At 57.2% G+C, this 22,194-nt stretch overlaps 3 protein-coding genes across 3 annotated transcripts; all 3 read right to left on the bottom strand.

The window, feature by feature from the left end:
• Nucleotides 1-2,814: 2,814 nt before the first annotated feature.
• On the bottom strand, nt 2,815-8,693 carry ICAM5 (intercellular adhesion molecule 5, telencephalin). Its single transcript, XM_006898764.1, has 11 exons — nt 8,612-8,693; nt 7,472-7,741; nt 6,970-7,290; nt 6,490-6,777; nt 5,839-6,093; nt 5,458-5,706; nt 4,792-5,034; nt 4,423-4,701; nt 4,092-4,331; nt 3,414-3,680; nt 2,815-3,089 (listed from the first exon to the last, which is right to left on the bottom strand). Exons 1-11 carry the CDS (start codon nt 8,691-8,693, stop codon nt 2,815-2,817), a joined length of 2,769 nt encoding a protein of 922 aa, XP_006898826.1.
• A 1,490-nt stretch (nt 8,694-10,183) lies between these two features.
• Nucleotides 10,184-12,155, bottom strand: ICAM4 (intercellular adhesion molecule 4 (Landsteiner-Wiener blood group)). Its single transcript, XM_006898838.1, is given in 5 exon segments — nt 10,184-10,302; nt 10,412-10,717; nt 10,824-11,096; nt 11,099-11,156; nt 12,138-12,155. Coding segments are annotated over 5 exon segments (774 nt in total).
• Nucleotides 12,156-12,691: 536 nt separating this feature from the next.
• Nucleotides 12,692-21,936, bottom strand: ICAM1 (intercellular adhesion molecule 1). The gene is made up of 7 exons (XM_006898763.1): nt 21,870-21,936; nt 20,033-20,293; nt 14,420-14,737; nt 13,771-14,058; nt 13,419-13,691; nt 12,987-13,232; nt 12,692-12,855 (listed from the first exon to the last, which is right to left on the bottom strand). Exons 1-7 carry the CDS (start codon nt 21,934-21,936, stop codon nt 12,692-12,694), a joined length of 1,617 nt encoding a protein of 538 aa, XP_006898825.1.
• Nucleotides 21,937-22,194: the final 258 nt, after the last annotated feature.

The following is a 22,194-nucleotide window of genomic DNA, read 5'->3' as shown; positions in this document are numbered from 1 at the left end:
CTTTCCTGAGCTGCTTTTTGCTACTGTTGTGTACCAAGTCACGACTGACCCATACCTGACCCTCCAGTGGGTTTTCAGAGGCAGTAATCCCATGGAATATTTTGTTTGCCCTTCTCTGGAGCAGCTATGAACCTGCTTTGAACCTGGTTTGCAGAGCAGATTCTTACCACTAGGCCACAGAACTCCTCCTTGTTGTTAGGTGTTATCAAGTCACCTGTGACCCATAGCGAGCCTATGTACATCAGCTCTTCGCCTCCTGCCCTGTTCTGAGCCAGTCTCACTGACTGATACACCTACCCCCATTGCCCCAGTTACTGTGTCAATTCCATCTCATCTGGGGTCTTCCTCACTTGCGCTATCCCTCCACCCTTGCAAGCATGATGTCCTTCTCCAAGGACTGGTCCTTCCAGTTCACGTGCCCAAAGAATTTGGAGCTTCAAAATCCTAGCCTCCAAAGAGAAACTTGATTTTACTTTCTCCAAGACAGACCTGTGTGTTCTCTTGGTCCATGAAATGTTCATGACTCTTCTGCAGCACTACAACTTAAAGGCATCATTTCTTCTGTCATCCTTAGTCATTGTCCAGTTCTCTGATGCAAGGCAAATAATTGTGAAGACCATGGCCTGAATCACATGCACCCTAAGTCTCTAGACTGGACATCATAGCTTCTCAGTATTCTGGAGAGGTCCATGACTGCAGATTTTCCCAGTGCAAATTCATCTTTAATCGTTTCCTGGCTGCTGGTGCCAAGAGTGTTGATTTTGGAGCCAGAACTGAAATTCTGGTATTTCTCTCATCCACATTAATGAGTCTCTTGACAGGGACCATGACTTCTGTGAGGTCTGAGGCCACCTCATCTGTGCCCCTGACCCTTGTAACTCATTACCATGGAGTCATTTCCAACTCTTGATGACCTTGTAGGACAGAGGAAGACAGCAGGCTCATGGGGTTTATGGAAGCTAACTGCCACATCTTTCTCCTGGGGGACTGCTGGTGGGTTTGAACCACCAGTCTTTTAAGTTAACAGATGAAAACAATCACTGTGCCATCAGGCCTCCTTTTTAACCATCCTAGACCTCCCCAGTATGGAAAAGCCCTTTGGGAAAGTACACCAGGCCCTTGGCCATCTCAGACCAGGTATATCTGCTAAGTCCTGGCTGGTTTTATCCATTTATTCAATATTTAGGATGCCGATGGTTAAGTATTTTGCTGTCCCATGCCAACAAGTTTAGGTTTTTGTGGTAAACAGAAAGAACCATCAATTATTTGTCTAATGATTGGTTAGGTGCCTCCTGTATGCTAAGGACGGCAGTAAAGCCAGCAGACATGCTTGAAATCCTCATAGCCTCTAGCCTCGTACAGCTGACTGAGGCATCAGAACAGTGGAAGGGAGGTCGACAAGCCTCTGGGTTCAAATCCAGCAGCCTGTTCTATGGAAGAAAGCTGTCATAGTCGGCTTCTAAAATTCACCGCCTTGAAAAGCCCGATGGCGGCAGTTTATGCTGTCCTGTAGGCCATGAGTCAGACTTGACTCCGCAGCAATGGATTTGATTTATTCACCGTTTATTGAGAAACTACTCTTTGGAGACACTAAGCAGGGCAGAGAACAAAGGCCTCGACTGTAGGGAGGGCTGACATTCAAGATTAACCATGAAGGAATATTCCGTCTGTCTCCTGGAACTTCAAGCAGCTAGTGCTCCAGGTTATGGAGAAAAAGCCTGTAAGGAAATGAAGTGAGAGTCCCCCAGCCCTGGTGGTCAGGGAAGGCCTTCCGAGGAAGTGTCCTTTGCACACTGTCCTGAAGGACAGCTATGGGTCTGTCTGAGTGCCCCCCTGCCAGAGGGATCAGTGAGTGTAAAAGTTCCTGAGACATCACTTTGTGGGATACAAGGCTGGTGGACTGCAGAGTGGTGAGTAAGCAGGGGAAGTGAGGCAGTAAGCGACCGGGGGTGCCCCACACTGGGCCCTGGTGCTTCTTGCACCAGGCTCTGTGAGCCCCTTTCTCACTTGCTGATCTCACCATGGCTCAGGGTTCTAATGGGAACTGGGACTGGCTGCCTGGGAGCTGTGTTCCTGCCTTTGCTAGAGGAGGTGGGGGCAGGAAGTGGGGGCGGAGGCCCAGCTGCTGTCTCCTTCTGCTGCTGAGGGTGAGGGGAATGGGGATGTGAAATGAGGAGGGCAGCTGGCACCCTGTGTCTGCTCTCAACCGCGATGTGCCAAGTGAAAGGACAGGGAGGGGTAAGCTGAAGCCCAGCACCCACCCCTACCCTCAACAGAAGAGAGAGGAGGGAGGAGAGTGGGGGGGAGAGCTGCACTCTTTGACTGCAGTCACCACCTTTGTCCACTTCCAGGCGGAGGAGGGCAGCCCAGGCTCTGCCCATCCTGGGGTGCTGGTAACAGAGGCTGGGGGAAGCCCCCCTCATCACAGTCAGTCCTAAGAGATAAAAGATGTGGAGGATGAGGAAGGCACTGGGTCCCCAGCCCTGCCAAAGGCCGGTGAGAACAGGAAGTGGGCACGGAGAGGCCAGTGGGCCGGCACCAGGTCACACCAGCAAAGATGGCATGGACTCTGCCGGGCACGAACTATGTCCTTAAAAAAAAATAATCTGGATTTGAACCTTAGGCCTGCTCCTTATAGCAAACACGGACGCTACGGGAGGAGGGGCGGGGTCCTTTATAAAAACTTTATTGGGGAGGGTAGAAAATAGGGGTGTCGCCCCTGGAGTTGAATAAATAAATAAATAGAACAAAAGATATGCCCCCACCCCGTACGTCTAGGGGGCGTCCCCGGGCCTGCGGGGAGTGCGCTCAGGCTCAAGCAGACGTCAACTGGATGGCGAAGACCTCGCCCCCCGCGGGCGCATCAGCTGTGCCCTCTGCCTCCGGCCCACTGTCTCCTCCGGGGCCCCCACCGGCGCCGCCGCCCGCACCGTTAAGGCACACGGCCTCGCCCGAGCTCTCGGCCTCCTGCACGTTGTACTCGCCCTTCTTGCAGGCCGTGGACTGTACGTAGAAGGCCAGGCCGGCCCCCGCGGCCAGCAGCACCGCACCGCCCGCCGCGCCACCTATGGCGACCCACAGCCACGGACCTGCGGGGAGAGATCTAGTTGGGGGTCCCCATGCTCGGTCCTCATCCCTTCCACACAACATATAGTAGAGGATGAAGTGGGGCATATCCACAAACACAATCCACCCCAGACCAGTCAACTCCGACTGATTCCAGCAACCCCTGGAGGTGTGCGTCCTCTGTCTCCAACCACTTCCCCAGCCAGCCAATGACAGCACCATACTCAGGGCACCCCTAGCTTCGACCCTGGTCCCGCAGCGACCTGAGAAGGATGTGGCAGGGACAGCTAGGCGGCCAGGCCCCGCCCCACTGCAGATCCCTCGCCACATCCCCAGCTGCCACTCACCGGCCACCCGCACCGTGATGCGCCGCGCGTGGCGCCCATGCGCGTTGGTGGCTGCGCATTCGTACTCCCCACCGTGGCTGCCCAGGGCTCCGGCCACGCTCAAAGTGCTATTGTTGCTCGACAGCCCGATGTTGGAGGCCCCTGGAGGCGCGCGCCAGCTGATCTGGGCTGGAGGCCACGCCTCGGCGCGACAGGTCAGGGTGAAGTTCCCACCAGGCCGCACGCCTCCCGAGGGCGAGGCTGCCAGCTCAGCCACCACCGGCCGGTCTGCGGGGGACAGGGGGCTGGAGGGACAGCTCAGTCGCTGGCCTAGCGTCCTCTTGCCGCCCACCGGAATCCAGTCGGTGACCAGAACATGCCGCCTCCCCACTACACCATGCCATTTCCTTATCCGATTACTCGCTTGCAGTCGGGTCTAGATTCAGTTCCTTTCTCCCCACCAACCAGCAGAAGACGCTTTTGCACAAAATGGGAGCTGGAGACCCGCCCCTTGACCCTGAACCCTGGCCGGGGAGGGCACAGGACTCTAGTTTCCTAGAGGTTTAATTACCCAAAGTTTACTCTGAGAATTCTTATTCTTGAGAATAGGGATGGGAGGTGTCTCAGCTCTGCCTTGGGGAACCCGCCCCCCACCACCGCTGCAAGACCCTAGCTCCATCCACGACTGCTCCAACTCACATTCCACGCCCACAGTGACCATCCGGGCGTCTGTGCCGTGAGCGTTGGTGGCCACGCACCGATAGGTCCCCGCATCCTTTCGGGACACGCGCTGCTTCTCAGGGCGGGGGCTGCCCTCCTTGGAGCAGCGCACCCTTGGGGAGGGGCGACCCCGGGAGGCGCAGGCCAGCGCGGCCGCCTCAGCCCCTTCCAGCCACGTCTGGTTGCTGGGGCAGGTTGACTCATCCATTTGTGGTGGCGCTGCAGAGCAGGCGCGGGAGGGGAGGGGGCGTCAGGGAGGGATCGCGGGTCCCGGCCGTTCCCAACCCCCACCCGCCTGGGCCCCGCTCACACTCCGCGCTCACGGCGACCGTCTTGACCGCGGAGCCGTGCTTGTTCGTAGCGTTGCAGACGTAGATGCCCGGGGCCAGGGCTGTGGGGACGCTGGTGGCTCCGGTAGTAGGAGTTGGGGATGCCAGCGGCAGCAATAGTCCCTCACTGGCACCCCCGGAGCCGACGCACTCCAGGCTTGGCTCTGGCTTCCCGTCAGCCTCACAGGGAAACGGCCGCTCAGACCCTTCCACCCATGTCCAGTTGCTGGGGCAGCTCAGCTCCTCAAACCTGGGGGCATCTGGGGGTCAGCGGTGACACAGGGGCAGGAAGTCAGGCCCAAGGTGGTCCAGACAGACCCCCTTTTCGCCCCCGTGCTGCCCCCACTCACATTCCACTATGACCACCACATTTTTGGCCGCAGAGCCTTGGGAGTTTGTGGCCTCGCAGCGGTAGGTGCCCGCGTGCTCCAGGCCCACGTGCAGCAGCCCCTCCACCATGCGGCTCTCATCCAAGCGCGCACAGCGCACGGCCGGCGGCGGGACCCCTTGCGCCACGCAGCTCAGCGCAGCCTCTGATCCCTCCAGCCACGTAATGCGTTCTGGGCAGCCCACGCTGTCCAGCGCAGGGGCGTCTGTCAGATAGGGAGGGTCTTGTTACGTCTGTTGGTTGCTCCTAAATCCTGTTCCTTCTCCAGGTGATGTTTACTACATAGGGACACCGAGTCACCCAAACCATGGGCTCCTTTCAGGGTTTCATGACCTTTGAAGGATAGATATTTTTCTCTAATTCCTACAAAGTGTCCACAAACCCCATCCAAAGGCTTGGCTATTTCAGGTATTCCAGACCAATATGGACTCCCCTAGCTTCCCTCTGTCCATCTTAAAGGTCTCTCAACTGCTTCCAGTTAATACACCAGCCTTTGCGTATTCCCCAAAGCCTGCACGGATTCCTATCGACAGCGCTCAGACCTAGTTCTTCCTATTCCGGTATGAACTGGCTACCTCCTTAGTCTGAGAACAAGGTAGAGATGGTGGAGTCTGAGAATCCCACTCACATTCCACCATCAGCATCACGTCCTTGACCGCCTTGCCCTGGACGTTGGCCGCCGTGCAGCGGTAGCTGCCCGAGAGAGCGCGCGTGACCGGCCCCAGGAGGCCCAGCGCCAGCACGGCCCCGCCGTCGGACCGCGCGCAGTGCACAGAAGGCGCCGGGTTTCCGCGGGCCTCGCAGCGCAGCGTCTGCTCCGGGCCTTCCGGCCACGTCCAGAGAGCTGGACAGTCCGAATCGTCCAGCCGGGGGGCATCTGTGAGCGAGAAGGGAATGCAGGTCTCACTGTGGATAGTGAAAGGAAAGCACTTGGCTCCACGACACCGCCCGGGAGCCGGCAGGTCCTGGGAAGGGGTTGTGGGACGCCAGGGGCTCAAGGTGAACTCACAGAGGACGCGTAGCCCGGCGCTCTGGTTCTTGCTCAGGGTCTCTCCGTCCACCTCCAGAGCGGCGTGGCAGAAAAAGCTGCGCATATCGTCATACTCTGTGGCGTTTAGCTGGAGCTGGGCAGGCAGCCCCGGGGCCAAGGCTTGAACGTCATCCAGGGTGACCAGGGCTCGGGGCCCAGCGTGGCAGGTAACCGTCACCGGAGTTCCCTCTGGAGCTATGGGCTCGCTCAGGGTTAGGAGGGGTTCGGGGAAGCCTGGGGACAAGATATAGGCGGGGAGGCCACTCGCCACGCCCCTTCTGCTGATCAAACCCACCTCCACAGCCAGAATCCACCTCTTCGTGGAAGGCAGCAAGCCCCACCTCCCGGGGCGCAGAGAGGCTTCGCCCCCTTTGCGCCCCACCTCCTGGAGAGGAGTCAATTCCACCGCGGTTCCTGCCCCCCTTTATGATCTTTCTCTTTATCCCAGCTTCGGACTCCATCTACGGGGTCCTCGTCTCCACCTGTCCCGTCACCCCTTCGGGGGACTCTCGGGCCTCCATCCTTCAATGGAGACTCCGCCCGCCCGCCCCTTCGCTCCCAGCCCCACCCCCACCCTCCTCTAGCCCCGCCCCCGAGCCACAGAGGCTCCCACCCCTCCCCCCCTCTCACTGTAGATGGTCACGTTCTCCCGGGACTCGAGGCTCTCGCCTCCCAGGGTCACATGGCAGACCAGTTTGCTGATGCCCTCCTCCTCTGCCCGCGCCTTGACTATGGTGGTAGCTGTGAGCGCGTCCCCCTCATGCGTGACTTCGGGACTCAGCCTCTGGTCTCCCAGCGCCAGGTAGACCTGGGCTTCAGAGGCTGGGAACAGTCCGTCCAAGGCGCAAGTCACAGGCTCTTCCAAGCCCACCTCCAAAACCCGGGGAGCGGTCAGGCGCGGGGGCTCGGGAGAAAGGGCTAGAGGAAAGATCAAACACCAAACTTGAGCTTTTCAAGTGCTGGGCACTCAATATGCGCTAAGATTGCATGCACTCATTTTCCACGGCAAAATAATGAGGAAGCGTTACTCTCCAGGCATCCAGGCAAACGCTGAAGTTCTTACGCACAGGACAGACCCCAGGTGGTCTCCTCCTCCCCACACCCACTCACAGAATGTCCGGAGCTGTCTGGGGGCAGAGCTGTTTTCAAATAGCCCCAGCCCATGTGGCCGCAGGTCCAGCTCCGCGTGGCATGAGAAATTGGCCTCATGGTCCTCCCTCCTCGCCAGAACGGTAGCCGTGAGCACCGCGCCCCGCGCCCGTGGAGGCTCCCCGGCGAAGCTGCGGCGGATCAGTTCCTGGGTGCCTCGCAGCAGCGTCAGCGTGAGACTAGCACGGGGTCCCGCGCCGGGTACCCTGCAGCTTAGGGTGAAGTTCTCACCCACCGGCTGCCAGCGGGGTAGCGGCACCAGCTCTACGCGATCCGGGCGCTCTGCGAAGGAACAGCGGTTTTTGGAAATGTCTAGGGCTTAGCTGCTCAAACCTTGGACTTGAGCGGGGCGGGGACTAGGAGGGAGAGGAGAGTCTTGGGAACCAGGTGGGGCTTGAAGGCGCTGGCACCGGGACCTGGCAGAGGGGTGAGGAACTGAGGGTCACCGAGCATGAGAACTCACGGAAAGTGCGGATGAGCCCACGCGCCTGCAGTGTGCGCCGCGCACAGCGGAAGAAGCAGACCGGCTGAGTCTCTGGTTCGCGAATGTCCACCAGCTGCCTTGCCAACCAGCGCAGACCCCTCTGGGTCCCGTTCCGGCGCAACGAGGTCTCCAGGCCACCGCGCTCCGGCCGTGGACAGTTAGTACTGCAATTCAGCCACAGCGACCCCCCGCGCTCCACGAGCGCCACGCGGGGCTGCAGGTCCGCCCAGAAAGGCTCCTGAGCGACCGCTGCGCGGGGAAATGCGGGCTCAGCCTGAGGGAGCCCCTTCTTCGGAATCTGAGGGCCCCTAGTTGAGTCATGGGTCCCAGGGGGACGTGCAGAGGCCAAAAGTCCAGACAGAGCCTGGTAATCCCGCGTCTATCCCAGACCTCTCAGATTTGGAGCCTAAACCTTGAGGATGTCTCTGAGGTAAGGGAATGGAAAAGCTCTGGTCTCCAAGGCTCAGATGGGATGGCGGCTGGAGGCGGGTGGGGGGGGCGGGCGGGGGAGGCAGACAGGGTCTCTGGTGCATTGCAACGCTAGGAGGTGGGGACCCTAGTGGGGGGAAGGGGACCGAGCTGGTCTCAGACTTCTAGAGAGAGGGAGACTGAGGTTAGGGCGAGGGCAAAGGAGATAGGAGGCTGGGTCAAGGAAAAGGGAGGACCCCAAATCCTGATGAAGGACGGTCCAAGTCTGGGCACGTGCAAGGGACAGTAGGACGAGCCAAGGGACCTGGTTGCCAGGGCTCCGGGTGGCGCGGGGACAGCGCCTCTGAGTCACAGTAGTCGGATAGATGGGGTTTTTGAGGACCGTGAATAGGGAAGATGACAGCCTGAGGACCATGGTGCCCCACAGAGGTCGAGGTGATACCCTGGGAGGGGACAGGAGAGACATGGGGCCTCCAGGGCGCGAGGCTGGATGAACTAGAACAGCAGGGCACGCGAGGAGCCGGGCAGCAGGGTCTCGGGTGTGTATGGGGGGGGGGGGGAGAGAGATGGAAAGAGGGCAAAAGCATGAGAGCCAGGAGCAGGGCGGAGCCGGGAGGGGCACGCGGCCGCTTCTCAGGTCCGGGAACTCCGCCCTCGCCCTGTCCACCCTAGGCTGGGGCCGGCTCTTACCTGAGAGGCCAAGGAGCCCCAAGCTCAGGGCAGCCCAGAGGCCGAGAAGCGCCCGGCGCAGCCCTGGCCAGGGCCCTGGCATCGCCGCCGCGGGGGAAGCGCAGGAGGCGAGGGGAGCGCCAGCAACGAGCTGGGTTAGAGGACCGCGCGGCGCGGCGGGTGGGGTGTGGGGGAGGCCGAGTTGCGCTCGGGGATTGGCTTAACGTTGGTAACTTGGTTTCCAAGGAGGGGGCGGCAGCAGAGGCGGCGAGGGGCGGGGGGCTGAGCGAGCGCCGGGCTCCGGGCCTTGGTGACGGCGAGCTGGCAGGAGCGAGCGACCTCAGGGGTCTGCAAGGAGGCTCGCCCGAGCGCCCGGAGCCTTCTGGGGGCGGCTGCGCGCTCCCGCGTCATCCCCAGTGGCGATGCGGAGGTGGGAGATGCTGAGTTGCCCTTCTCCAAACCCCTACCTAGGATGTTATGATAATGAGCTGGTCTTTGAGCCCCGCCTCCTTACCTAGTCCTTCCCACCAGCGCCCCTTAGGCGAGGACAGATTTGGGTGCTAAGAGAGGTTTTGGGGAGGCGCAGTATAGGGAAGAGAATTCTAGGAGAGGGCTGCTTCTCCTTTTGACCCAAGGAGAGCTGAGGTTTTTAGCCACATCTTTTAGACCCCCTCACGCTCTCCCAGGCACGCGACAGAGGGGGAGGGGAGGAGAGTGCCAGCGAGCGGGGGACACGTGTGCATGCGCGCAGCGTTCGCGGGCGTCTAAATTAGGGTCGGCTCGGCTCTGGGTCTGTATTTACCCAGCGTGCAGCGGGCACGTGTCTACTCGGCGTGTGTGTGAGCCGAGCGGCCCAGGAGCACCCCTGAATCCGCCTGCTGCGCTGCGGGGTGGAGGGGGGAGCCTTGAACCGCCAGGGCTCTGCCGAGCACCCAGTGTGGACCTTGACTGTGTCCACGCCAGCCTGGGAAGTCAGCTGGAACTCTTTCCACCCCGCAGGCCCCAAGCTTGCCCTAGCCCTATTCGAGAGGGGTATGTGGCCTCCCAGGTGCCCCTGTAGCTCGGTGACTACCAAGACATTGTGATCGAGTCTGTGACACTCCACAGGGACCTCTGAGTCCCACTTCTCGATTGTCACCACATGGGGACCTTCTCTGTGTCTCTCAGTATGTCCATTTGTGCTGTCACCTCCCGTGCTCACCCTGAACTAGATATAGAGCGTAGGATTCTGGCTCTATCCTTGTCCTCTGGGAAAGCCCCGAGGCCTTCCTGGAGGTGGAGTTGAGAAAGGAAACTTAACCAATCAGAGCTGCCGCGTGGCAGGCAGGAAACTGATCAGAGAAAACCCTGCGGTGAACCAGACCGCTCATGACCTGCAGGGCCTGGGCTTCTACCATCTGCCAGGCGCCGATAAGGCCCCAGGAAGGAGCTGTTGTATTTCCCCGGCTGGAGTGCCGAGAAATTGGGGCTCACAGAACACCAGGTAGGCCCCAACGAGAAGACTTTATTGACGTGGATAGGGTTCCCCAAAGTGCGCCACATGTTTGTTTTTCCTTTGGCCCAGTTGTTGTGGACGCCCACCCCCAGTATCCCTTACACCTGGGTATGCATCGCCAGGCACCTGCGCAGATAGGTGGCTCCCACGGCGAGAAGGATCCCCACAAAGGCTGCGATGGAGGTAGAGGACGTGACTTTGGCCCGGGTGTTCCAAACTGTGGGCAGGAGGTGGGAATCAGGAACCGTGCACACCAAGTGAACTCATCCAGTGGGCCTGTGCCCTTTTTGTGGGGTCAGGACCTTCCCTACCCAGGATGACCTCACCGAAGGTGGACAGCGTCAAGGGCGCCGAGCTGCTGCGGACCACCATGCCATCGAGATTGAGGCGCGCGTGGCAGGTGACAGGCTGCCAGAGGTAGCGGACCCGGGAGGGCAGCGCGTAGGTCAGCGTCACGTTGGCCAGATCCAGGCCCGTGAAGCGCTCCAGGCTCTCGGAGTAGATGACCCGGCCGCCGCAGCGCAGGCTCACCACCAGGAAGCCCACGGGGAACACGTGCGTCACGTGGCAGCGCAGCGTGTACTTGCTGCCGGTGAAGACCGGCGGCTCCAGGACCACGCTGTGCGGTCGTTCTAAGACGAGAAGGGGCTGAGCGAGGCCTGCGAGCGCCCCCTAGCGCGACAGCCAACCCGCTTCCAACCCTTAAACCCGTCCCCACCGCGGCCCTTGGACGCTCACTGTAGGCGGTGACTCTGGCCGTGGCCCAGCGCGTTTCCTCCCCGCAGGTGACGAAGCAACCCACGACAGAGCTCCAGGCCGTCACGTCCAGCAGCTGGAAGGACATCCAGCCCGGCCCGCTGAGCGTCTTGCCCTGCTGCAGCTGGGTGTGGAGTCCGGAGCCTTCGGGCAGGGAGCAGTTGCTGCTACAGTTGAGCCACACGGAGCCCCCCGGGCGCACGGCCACCAACTTGGGGCTTAAGCGCACCCAGAAGGGCGCCACTCTGCTGCCCCCGGAGACCTGCGTCTGAGTAGCCCCGCGCTCAGGCGCGCTCCCGCCTCCCGAGTTGGCTGCTGCCAGCAAAAGCAACAGCAAAAGGGGGAGAGGAGACCCCATGGCAAAGAGCCCGAACTGAGGGGGGGCCCCCCGCGCCAGGGAGCCCAGGCTGGCTGGTCAGATAAGGCAGCCAGCAGCCCCGCCTCCGCAGCCCCGCCCAGAGGGCCCAGCAGCCGGTGTCTGAAGCTCCCTTCCCTCCATTTAATGGCATGTCAGACCCTGTTCTAACCCAAATGTCAATGGGCTTTTCGGGAAAAGGGAGTCTTTGGTTTTCCCAAGGGTCCAGAGAGGCTGCAGGATGGCCCAGAATTGGAGCACAACCTTGAACCGAAGCCCCCTCTGGAGGGAGGAAGTGGGAGGGCTTTGGGGGCGTGTCTACAAAGGGTTCCAGCTGGACTAGGACAACTCACACAGGCAGAGACCGGATGAAAAAGCTTTATTACAGGGCGAGGCTTCCAGGTCTGCAGGGCCTCTGAAACCTTGGCCTTTCTCCCCCTGCATGCAAAAGTACAGGAACTGGGCATTTCCAGGAGGCCATGTTTTTCGTGTGGTCCCAGTGAGATGTGGGCGGGTGGGACAGGGCTGGGGCACTCAAGGGATTGGCAGGATTACATAGGACTCCTTGCTTCTTTGAAGGGGCACCCATGTGTTGTAGGCATGGTCACCATATCATTGTGGGCACCGTGCGCTCTGAGAGAAGTGGGTTTCCGTGGGGAGGTGGTGAATAGTAGTCACTGCCAGTGTTGGGGGCGGCAAGAGCTTAATGGGGCGTCCCCGGCATGTCTGCATTGCCAGTCCCCACGGTGCCTTTGTATAAGATAGAAAAGGGGTGACCCTACATAGGAAAAGCCACCTGGCCAACGACGAGAGGGATTCCAGCCTCACTTAGTTGGGTTTTTTTTGCCAGGCACCCTTGTGCAGTGCACTGCCAGTACAACCGTGCCCCTGGTGGCTCTGAATGAGGTTTGCCTAAGAGCTATCGGAGGACAGGAACCTACATCCACCTTGGTCACCATTCCAGCTCACGTAAAAAGTACTCAATAAATAGCTGGTCAAAGAACCAGTCAATAAATAACATCATAATCCAGAGGTGAGGCTAGTCGGTGAGCAGCAGGGCTGGAGCTGGCCTTTCTCCATGGAGGACGCGTGGAGATGAGTCTCACTGCTGCCTGTGTTCTAGCTCGGCCACTTTGTCCTGCAGGCTGTGGGAGGGCCTGAGCATACACAGTGGGAGGCGAGTGTCCTGGTTTCCCGGATGTGCTCTGTGCTGGAGCTCTGGGTCTCCAGACACGCCCCCTCTGGCCCAGGTCTCCACTGTGTGTCCTCACATCTTGCTCCTCTTCTTGGCTCAGTCCTGCGGTTACAGGTTGGGTGGGGAGCCAGTGAGTCTGTGGTGTGCAGCTGCCACGACTCCAAGTCCTGCCTGTGTGCCAGCTGAGGGCCCTCTCCGGCCCTCTGCCATCGGGAGGAGGCTGGTCCGGCTGAGCGGTGTATTTGCAGCACTGTGTCCCATGTGGCGGCTCCGCCACCCTGTAGCGGGGAGCCCAGGAGGTCAGGGTGGCGTGTTCATCTTCATGGCGGCGGCCTCCTGGGCCTTCTGGAGCTTGTACTTCCGGATCTTGCGCTGACGGTTATACAGGTAAGCAGCAACGCCTCCAACGCTTAGAATGGCCACGGTTGTCAGGGTCAGGATGAGGGCCAGGTGGTTGTGGTGGTCTTGGTCTATGGGGTGGACACAGGGAATGGTGAGTGGTGTGGGGTGGGGAGTCAGTGGGGCTGGTGAGGAAATGGTGAGAGGGCAGAGTTAGGCCTCCTTCCCGCCGGGCCCCACATGCCCACTCACTCACACAGCACATTCACGACCACTTGACGAGTGACCTCGCCACGCTCGCTCTCGGCCCTGCAGAGGTAGAAGCCCTGGTGTTCACGCTTGACAGGCTTCAGGTGCCCGATGGGGAGCGGGATGTTGTCTTTTCGGAGACAGGACAGACTCGGAGGTGGGTTTCCCCAGGCCTGGCACTTAAGGATCTGTTCGGAGCCTTCCTCCCAGGTCCAGTTTCCTGGACAGTCCTCTTCATCCAGTCGGGGGCCATCTGGAGAAGAGAACAAGGTGAGGACCTGGGGGGGGTCAGGGGTGCACACAGCCCTCCCCATGGCACTGGCAAGCTTAGGTAGGGGGATCTGGAAGGGGAGGAGGGATGGGAGCAGGCAGCAGCTTATGCATGGGCCCTTAGGGGTTAGCCTCCTCCTCGGGGGTCAGGGGCCACCGTCCTACTCACACAGGACTTGGAGTTCCTCCGTCTGGTTCTTGTGCACTATCTGCCCCTGGACACTCAGGGCAGCGGAGCACAAGAAGCTGCGCCCATTGTCCTCTGCTCTGGCCGTAAACTGGAACTGGACCCTCGACTCCGTGGGCTGGGTTGGTGTTGGGGTCAGGGCTGGTGACCCAACCAGAGTGACCACAGCCTGAGGATGGGCCTCACATACGACTGTCACCACGGTCTCTTCAGTGACCCTTTGCTCGCTCAGTGTCAGGTTGGGCTTTGGGAAGCCTGGGGACAGAGCAAATGGTGAGCCGCGCCCCACTCTCCAGCCCCGGTCCCCAGAAGCTCCCCTTCCGCCCCTTCTTACTGTAGACGGTCACTTGCTCCCTTGTCGCACGGCTCTGGTTCCCCAGCATAACTACACAAACCAGGGTGTGGAAACCCTTGTCCTCGGTGTCCGCTGTGACTTGGGCCGTGGCCTCCAGCGCAGACATATTACGGACAGTCACAGGGTTCAGTTGATGGTCCCCCAAGGCCATGTACACCTGGGCCTCCGACACCGGAAACACTCCATCGAGGGTGCAGGTCACTTTTGACTCTTTGCCCACCTCAAAGATCTGGGGGCTGCTGAGAAGCGGGTCGGTCACTGGCAGGGCTGGGGGTGGGGGACAAAGGTGAGCAGAGTGGACCAGAGAGGCCTGTCCCTCTTTCTTGGGGCATTTGATTCCTCCGCCTAGAAGGTCCTCTTCTCTTGGACACACTGTGGGACACATCACCCCATCCCAGGACATTACCACCCCTTAGCCCGGTCACCGCCTGCTCAAAAGACTTTGTAGTCATGGGCATTTATCCCAGGACATCCCACCCCAGTGGCCACAGGTATGCTCTTCCCAGAAGCCTCTGCAATTCCTGCAGGAGGAGTCCCTCCTACTCAAGAATTCTGCCCCTAGAAAACAAGAACACCCCTAAACTTCCTAAATCCACCCTCTCCATGGGCACCCCACCACCTCACTCACCAAATGTTCGGAGTTGCCTGGAGGCCGAGCTGTTCTCGAAGAGTCCGAGCCCTCGGCTCCGTAAGTCCAGTTCGGTGCGGCAGGTGAAGTTGGCGCCGTGGTCCTCCCTGCGCGCAGGCACCGTGACAGTGACCTCGGCGGGCTTCCTGGCGGGCTCCCCCTCCGTGGACTGCTGGTGCAGCTCCTCCTCCCCGCGAAGCAGCACCACTGTGAGGTTGGCCCGGGGCGCTCCCCCCTCCACCCTGCACCTCAGGGTGAGGTTCTCACCGACCGGCTGCCAGGGGGGCAGGGGCTCCAGCTCCACACGCTCGGGCAACCCTGCGGGGAGTGGAAGATTCGTTAAGCTGGACCCCGCAGGAGAGACCAGGGCCCAGGCCTGCCCCTCCGCTGGCCGCCTCCCCATCCCTGAACCAGGCAGGAATGCAGAGGCGTCTGCAGGCATGTCAAGAGGGCCTGTGGCAGCTGCCTTAAAGGGCTGAATGATCGCTCACAGCTGGCCGTGGGGAATGGAAACTGCTCACTCCTCACCCCACACAAGTGGCACCCAGGGTTCATGCCACACTTGGCAGCCCTAATGAGGCCTCTGCAGGAATGAGGAGAGTTTCAGGGTAACTGGTGAGAGGGCCCCAAGTGTTTGTCATCAGGGTCAGGCATTCCTTAGTCACTGCTGTATCTTTTTTTTTTTTAGATAATTTTTATTTATTCATTCTTTTTATGTGTGTACCGTCAAATTGGATCTGACTGGTACAGGAGGCGATTGTCCCTCCTTCTTCAGCAGAGCATCTGGTGGATTTGAACCGCGCACCTCTGGGATTGCAGTGCAGTTTCCTGCCACTAGAGCTCGCCAGTCACTGCTGTATCTTAATGTGGAAAATGAGGACCAGCCTCAAAGTCTGCCACCAAGGTGGGTTCCGTCAGACATTCACGCACGGAGCCCACCACCCAGTGCCACAGTCAGCTCCCATCCCGGTAGCCACACAGGGCGGAGGGGACAACCGCATAGGGACTCCAGGGCCAGAAGCCTTTTGTGGAAATAGATGGCTGTGTTTTTCTCTTGCTGAGTGGGAGGTAGGTTGGAACTGTCAGCCTCAGTAGCTTAACATTGTACCCACCATGTCACCAAAGTAGAAAATGGCTTCTCCAGGTCCCCGGGGCATTGTTTAAAAGATCCCTGCCTCTCCCTTGCTCTCCCCAGCACCGGGCACCTATGAGAATCCACTCCTATGACCAGCTTCTTTATCTCCTCGGTAGAATGTCACCCACAGAAGGGTCTATTTTGTCCTCTTATGCCCAACACACAGTTGTTGTTGTTGTTGTGTTATGTGCCGTCGAGTCGCTTGCGACTCATAGCGATCCTATGTACAACAGCCCTAAACTCTGCTCTGTCCTGTGCCAATCGCACTGCCTCTGACACACCCATCCCGATTATCCCAGTCACTGAATCAATCCACCTCATAGAGTGCCTTCCCCTCCTGCGCTGTCCCTCCACCCTCCCAAGCATGATGTCCTTCTCCAAGGACCTCCTCACAACATGTCCAAAGTATGTTAGACGGAGCCTCAGAATCCTTGCCTCCAAGGAGCCACCAGGTTTAACCCTTTCCAGGACAAATCTGTTTGTTTTCCTAGCAGTCCATGGTATTCTCTTTATTGTAGAAAGAGGGTGAGTCATTTGCACTGGCCTGAGGTCCACTTAGGAGCCTACTTTTTTTTTTAAAAAAAATGTTACAGAAGCAATTTTTTATTCATTGCAAATACCTTTTTTTCTTTTTATAAATTTTTTATTTAGATGAAAGTTTACAGAGACTTAGGGTTTCCAGTCATTCATTGGTGCAAGGAGCCCCCTTTTAAGAAGGATATATATGACCAAATGAGCAGGTGACCTTTCTGAAGTTTAAAAACATCCCACAGATGCTTAAAGTGAAACTCCATTCCACACAGTCACAGGATTCAAAGCTCCAGTGACCCCGGTGGAAATTTACAAAAGAGCCCTGATCAGCCACATGGAAGACCTTCAGGTTCCCCAAAAAGGGTTCTGGAGGAACCCCACTTCCCACCCCCTTCCTAAGAGGCCCTGAAGTATGAATATACTGCTACAGAAATGTCAGGAGTCAGAGGCCCCAGATAACTAGCCAGCCTTGCTCAAACTATGAATATTAGTGAATATTATGGTATATGTAAATCACACCATAAGAAAGCTGTTAAAAAAAAAGTGAGCTGAAGGCATGTGTTATTGCCTGAACCTCAGTTTCCTGACCTGTAGAATGGGCCTCTTTGAGTTAGGGCTATTATTAATGCACTGCGGAGGTTGAGAGGATAACTGTCAGTGAAGGATGATGGAAAAGACGCTAAAAATCAGGGCGCAGTTCTGGTTGTGTGCACCCCCAAATGCAGTCGATTGTACACTTGAAATAAGTGAATATTATGGTATGGTATGTAAATTACGCCACAAGAAAGCTTCAGGAGGCTGAAGCACTCCTTGGAAGGCTTGCTCAGATTTCTAAGAGCCGGCTAAAGACGTCACTTTGCAGGGGTTGAGGCCCCTTCAATATCAACCCCTGACGGAATCCATCAGCTCCCTGAGCCCAGCTTGCAACCCAAAAGACTTGTTGGCCCAGGGACAAGGAGGAGGGCCTGTCCTCATCTACCCTCCCCTCCCCTCACTCCAGTCCTTCACTAAGTGCCTTGACTTCACTCTTCAAATATTTGCCTCCCTGCACATGACCTGGGCAAAGCTCATGGCCACCTTTTCCCCCCCCCCGGTCTCCTCTTAAGTCCAGCCTTCTGCTTTTCTAGATCCCTGGCCTGGCGCCCACATCCTCCATGGCTCCCCATTACCCTGAGAAGAAGGTCTCAGTTCCTTGGTCTGGCATTCAAGATCCTGCCAACTTTCAGTCGTAGGCCCAGCGGACCTGTTTACGTGCACTCCCTCTTCCTTCCCGTCAGGTTGGGGCCTCACTCTAGGCCTTTGTCCAGGCTGGACCCTCAGCACAGAACTCAGAACTCGCTGACCTCCCAGAACTCGTCCTCACCCTTCAAAGGCTCAGTCACCTCTTTCAGGCATGCCCACTCTAACTTCCCTAGGGAAACACCAGCCACCTGGGACTGTGCCCTCATCTTCAGTTGTTTATTTTGCTTTTTCTTAATTACTTCTTCTCTTCCTCCTCCTCATTGTTATTCTTATTGTGATGTGGTTAATCTTCAGGGGCCTTGTTGTTACTGACCCCCCATGACGAAGGAGAGCTGCCCCTTGGGGTTTTCTGGGCTCCCGCCTTTAGCCTTGGCCTTTAGCCTTTATAGAGCATATGGCCGGGTCTTTCTCACAGAGAGACACAGGGCACTAACTGCAAACTTGTAAGTTAGTCAGCTGAGTGTTTAACCATCGTACCTCAGCACCCAGGGAGGGTGGAGCCAAGCTAAAAGCCTTTCCAAGGAGACCACTCACCCTTGACTCACTGGCTCCCACATGCCAGCCCTCTGATCCTTTGCCCACAGAGCAGGAAACTAAAGTCGAGCTCACAGCCACAGAGAGGGAGGTGGGGGAGCCTGGGTTCAAACCCATCAGGCCGAGAGGCGGACGGTCCTTCTAGAAGGTTTCTGCCCACACGTGGGGTATTTCAGAAGCTACTGGGAATGTTTGGGGACTTCCCTCACTGGAAGGGTGACCAGCATCTATCTGCTCAAACCCCTTTAAATGGAAACAAAGTCAGTATTTGCCCAAGGGCTGTCTCTGCAGTGTTATAGCCACTGAAAAGGTTTCACAGGACAGAGAAGGAAACAAATCGAGAATCTGTACCCACAACGTCATTCAGCAAGTGACAATTCAAACCTGTCTCGGTCCAAGGTCCCTTCCTTCTCTCTCCTCTCCTCTCCCTTCCTTCCCCTCCCCTCTCCTCTCCTCTCTCCCTTTCTTTCTCCTTGCCCTTAGAAACTCCCTCTCATAGTAAAAAAAGCCCCAGAGTAGAAAAAGGTACCGAGGGAAAGTCACCCCCTGCCCTGTCCCCAGCCCTCTCACAGCCAACTAATATTAGGCCACTTAGATTTGCATTCAAGATTCTTCCATATATAACCACAACCTGCACCTCTCACTTCTTGACACAAAAGGGCAGCATCCCACTCGTATCAGCTATACTATAAAAACTCAAAACCAGACCTGTTGCCGTCAAGGCAATTCCAGCTCCTGGCCCACCCTGTGTTTGACAGACCTGAACTGCTCCACAGGCTACTTTTTAGCTATAAACGTTACTGAAGGTTGCCACGCCCTTCTTTTTTGCCATTGGTGGATTCAGCACCTTCCTTTTCTTCTTAGTAATGGTGCACAAACTGCACCACTGGGGGCCAAACTCCTTTTGAACGCCACAAGCCACCCTGGCACCCATTCTCTTTCAGTCCTTAGGGAGATGCCTTATTCTTTCATACAGTTGCATACTGTTCCACTATAAGACAAAACTGCAAATGAGTCCCATGACCTCTACATTCAAGTGTTTTACAAACTGTCACCCTTCTAAACAATGCTGTAGAAACCTGAAACCTAGGCCAGTTCCCTTGTGGGCAACGATATTTGTAAAACTCCTAGGACTGGGTTGCTGTGTCCAAAAGGCACATATTTTTTGTCATTTTTCAGAACTGACACCAACTTCCCCCACCATGGGGATGCGTTTATTTCCACTTCTGCTAGCAATGTTTGAAGAGTGTCTGATCTTGCCCTCCTTTCTAACCACTTGACAATACAACTGTTATTAATTTTTTTAATGGTTGCTAATATGTTAAAAACACCACCTCAGGAGGAGTTTTTAAGTCCTCTTTTTAAGAAGTAGATTCTATTCCACACACCCATGTTTATTGCGGCTTTGTTCACAATAGCAAAGAGCTGGAAACAACCCAAGTGCTCATCAACAAATGAATGGATAGAGAAGCTGTGGTATATTCACACAATGGAATACTATGCAGCAATGAAAAACAAGGAACTCATGAAATACTATGCAAAATGTGTGACCCTGGAGGACATTATGTTGAGTTAAATATCTCAGTCACAAAAGGACAAATATTGCATCGGGACACTGTTGTAAAATGGGACTAACACTGGGGTTGAGGGAAGACAGAGAAGGAGGGGAGGAATGATGTATATTGCATTGAAACAGATGAGGGAGAGAACTGTTTAAAAGGGACATATAAATGGGTATTCTTGTCATTACAGAAGTCCAGAGTGAAGGCCGCATTATGGAGTAGACTTGGGGGGAGGGATTGCATAACAATGAAAGAGTTTTGTTTTTATTTTGCTTTTCAAGAAGAATGAATTGAGAGGGGAGGGATGGGTAGGGAGAAAAGTGCAACAGTGAATGACTGGAAACCCTAAGTCTCTGTAAACCTTCATTAAAATTAATTTAAAAAATAATTTAAAAAAAAAGTCAGTTGAATGGGGAAGTAGAAAAAAGTAGATCCTATTCCAAATTCCTGTCTATGTCCCCCACATACTCAAGGAGGTTCAAAGAGGGCCTTCTGAGTGACAATGAGAGTTTTCCAAGGATAGCCTATGTACCCTGAGCAGTACCCTCCCCAGGCTCTGTGCACCCTCTCTCCAGTGGGCCCAGGCCAGCCTCCAGGGTCCCCACTCACCGTACACAGTGAGGACAGTTGAAGCTGTTGCCTGGACACCACCACAGGAGCTATGGCAAAGAAGGCTGTTGTCTTCTGACACGTCCTTCAGCCTAAAAATTTTCCACTTGTCTCCATAATCCACTTCTTCCTTTGTCAACTGGGTTTCCAGGCCCAACTGGGTGGGCTTGTCACAGCTGGTGCTGCAATTCACCACCATGGAGCCCCCTTGGGGCAAGATGGGGTCTTGGGGGTGTATGAACACTTGGGCATCTCCAGAGTCTGCAAAGAAAGGATGGTTTGACTCTGAGGAGGCGGCAGGGATTTGAATGTGGGGCCTACTGTGTGGCCAGACCTTGCCTTGCTGGGTGCTGGACCTGACCTCCAAGTCCAAACTCCCTGCCTTGGCTGTGGGAGAGAGGTTCCTGGCCCAAATAAGATAATTCATTACGGATGCGGGGAAGAGCTTCGGGAGCTCCAGTGGTCTAACAGTAAGAAGCAGGACTGCAATGCCAGAGGCACACAGCGAGAGTCCACTAAGTGCTCTGTGCGAGGGGCAATCTCCTCCCGTGCAATTTACTGCCTCTGAACACCCGCTGGAGGATCACCTAGGGGTCAATTCCGACTCGTCAGCCCACAATAACAATAAGAGCTTGGACACAAACAAAACAGGGTGATGGAAAACACAATGCCTTGGTGACCATGATATATGTCCAGTAAGGAGCCAGCTATCCTGGGGAAAGGGAAGTGAGTTCCAGGCTCCTAGGGAGGGTGGCTGCAGGGCGCGTGTGCGTGGGCGGGAATGCACTCCCAGAGATCATGTGGTGGCTTCTCTATTTTGATGGCAAAAGGGAGCAGGGCAGCATTTCAGCACAAAAGGGCCAGTCAACATCGTCCCCCATCCAGGGAGGCTATGAGCAGGAGGGTCAGCTCTCCAGGACAGGTTGGGCCAGGACGCGCCAGCCTGACCAAAGCCCAGCAGACCAGCGTTCAAATCACTTGTCTCCTCACTTCCTTGGCAACTGGTGTCCCTGCTCTGGGCCTCAGTCTTCCTGTCTGTAAGGCAGATGAAACATCACCTCGCCAGGGGAGGGGCAAAGGGTTGTGGCTCCTTGGGACTAGGGAGGGTTTGCAGAGCTGGGAGGCTTCGCTTGGGAGAATCTAAAGCTGGCTCTGCATCCCGGCCCGGGCCCCAAGAGAGCCTTTAAGCCTCGAGCCTACTCCAGGGGCTAGGAATTCAAGTCTCACCAGGAAAACGGATAAGACTCAGACGGAGTAAATTATTCAGCTGGAAAAGCATAGAGTCTCTGCTCAAAGCCTTGGCCCGAGAGGCCTCTGTCTGAAGCTGTTAACCACTGCCGGCAGGTGGCCACTCCCCTGTGGCCCATCCTCCCTCCCTAACCAGATGGGGGAGGCAGCGGGCTCCTTGACCTCCCAAGTCAGGCCCCTGGGCAAGGCAGCTCTGGAATTCCCCTGAGGAGAAGCGAAGCTGGACTTCCCCTGGGGGATAGTGGATGAGGAACAAAATGGAGGGTCCACTTGGGTCTAGACGGCCACGTGTCCATCTCAAACTGGAGGAGGCACTACGTTCGGTCAGGCAAACCCTGTGAAATGGCCCCTAAAATACTTTCCCCCTTTTAGACGGAGAAAACTCAGCCTCATCAGGGCGCCGCTGGACCCCGAAGGTGAGGCCGGTTGAGCATTTGAACTCACCATGGACTTTCCATCTCCCGACTCCAGCCCTCCCAGACAGCCGCTATCTAAGCACTGAAGGGCGGGGAGCCAGTCCTGCCACTGCGCCCAGGGCGCAGCCCAGACTTGCGGACCTGGTCCGATGGCCACCTGCACCCCGACTCACCTGTGAGCAGAGCCCCAAACAGTGCCAGGAGTGCGGCCAGCGCGCGGTGGGCGCCACGGGGAGCCATCGCCGGCGGGGAGACAGAGAGAGGTCCTGAACGCACGGGAGCAGGGCGCGGACTGGGGCGCAGAGCTTTGCGCGCGGTGCCTTTTATAGAGCCGGGCAGCTGGGGGCTGGGGGGCGGTGCTGCCTTCCCGGAAACCTCGCGCCTTCTCCCCCTCCTGACCCCGGGCTCTGGCATTTCCGGGTTGAGAAGGTGCCCAGCTCGTAGGGTCGTCCTCCCTGCTGGCCGTCCGAGCACCGGAATTTCCAAGCTGAAGCAATG

The sequence above is a fragment of the Elephantulus edwardii genome, unplaced genomic scaffold, assembly GCF_000299155.1.
Source record: "Elephantulus edwardii isolate Elephantulus edwardi_28Jun2011 unplaced genomic scaffold, EleEdw1.0 scaffold00237, whole genome shotgun sequence".
In the NCBI taxonomy this organism is placed as follows: Eukaryota; Metazoa; Chordata; class Mammalia; order Macroscelidea; family Macroscelididae; genus Elephantulus; species Elephantulus edwardii.
Note: the sequence above shows the minus strand (reverse complement) of the source record. Positions and strands in the feature narration are given on the sequence as shown.

Bases quoted from the DNA above. Each gene is read 5' to 3' on its own strand.
- ICAM1 (XM_006898763.1), bottom strand. From the start codon at position 21,936: ATGGCTCCCCGTGGCGCCCACCGCGCGCTGGCCGCACTCCTGGCACTG. The intron at 14,059-14,419 runs GTGAGTGAGGTG...CCCCACCCCCAG, and splicing joins CAGGCAACTCCGAACATTTG to CCCTGCCAGTGACCGACCCG. The intron at 12,856-12,986 runs GTGAGTGAGTGG...CCATAGACCAAG, and splicing joins AGTGGTCGTGAATGTGCTGT to ACCACCACAACCACCTGGCC.
- ICAM5 (XM_006898764.1), bottom strand. From the start codon at position 8,693: ATGCCAGGGCCCTGGCCAGGGCTGCGCCGGGCGCTTCTCGGCCTCTGG. The intron at 5,035-5,457 runs GTGAGTGGGATT...CCTATCTGACAG, and splicing joins CGTGATGCTGATGGTGGAAT to ACGCCCCTGCGCTGGACAGC. The intron at 4,332-4,422 runs GTGAGCGGGGCC...CCTGCTCTGCAG, and splicing joins GGTCGCCGTGAGCGCGGAGT to CGCCACCACAAATGGATGAG.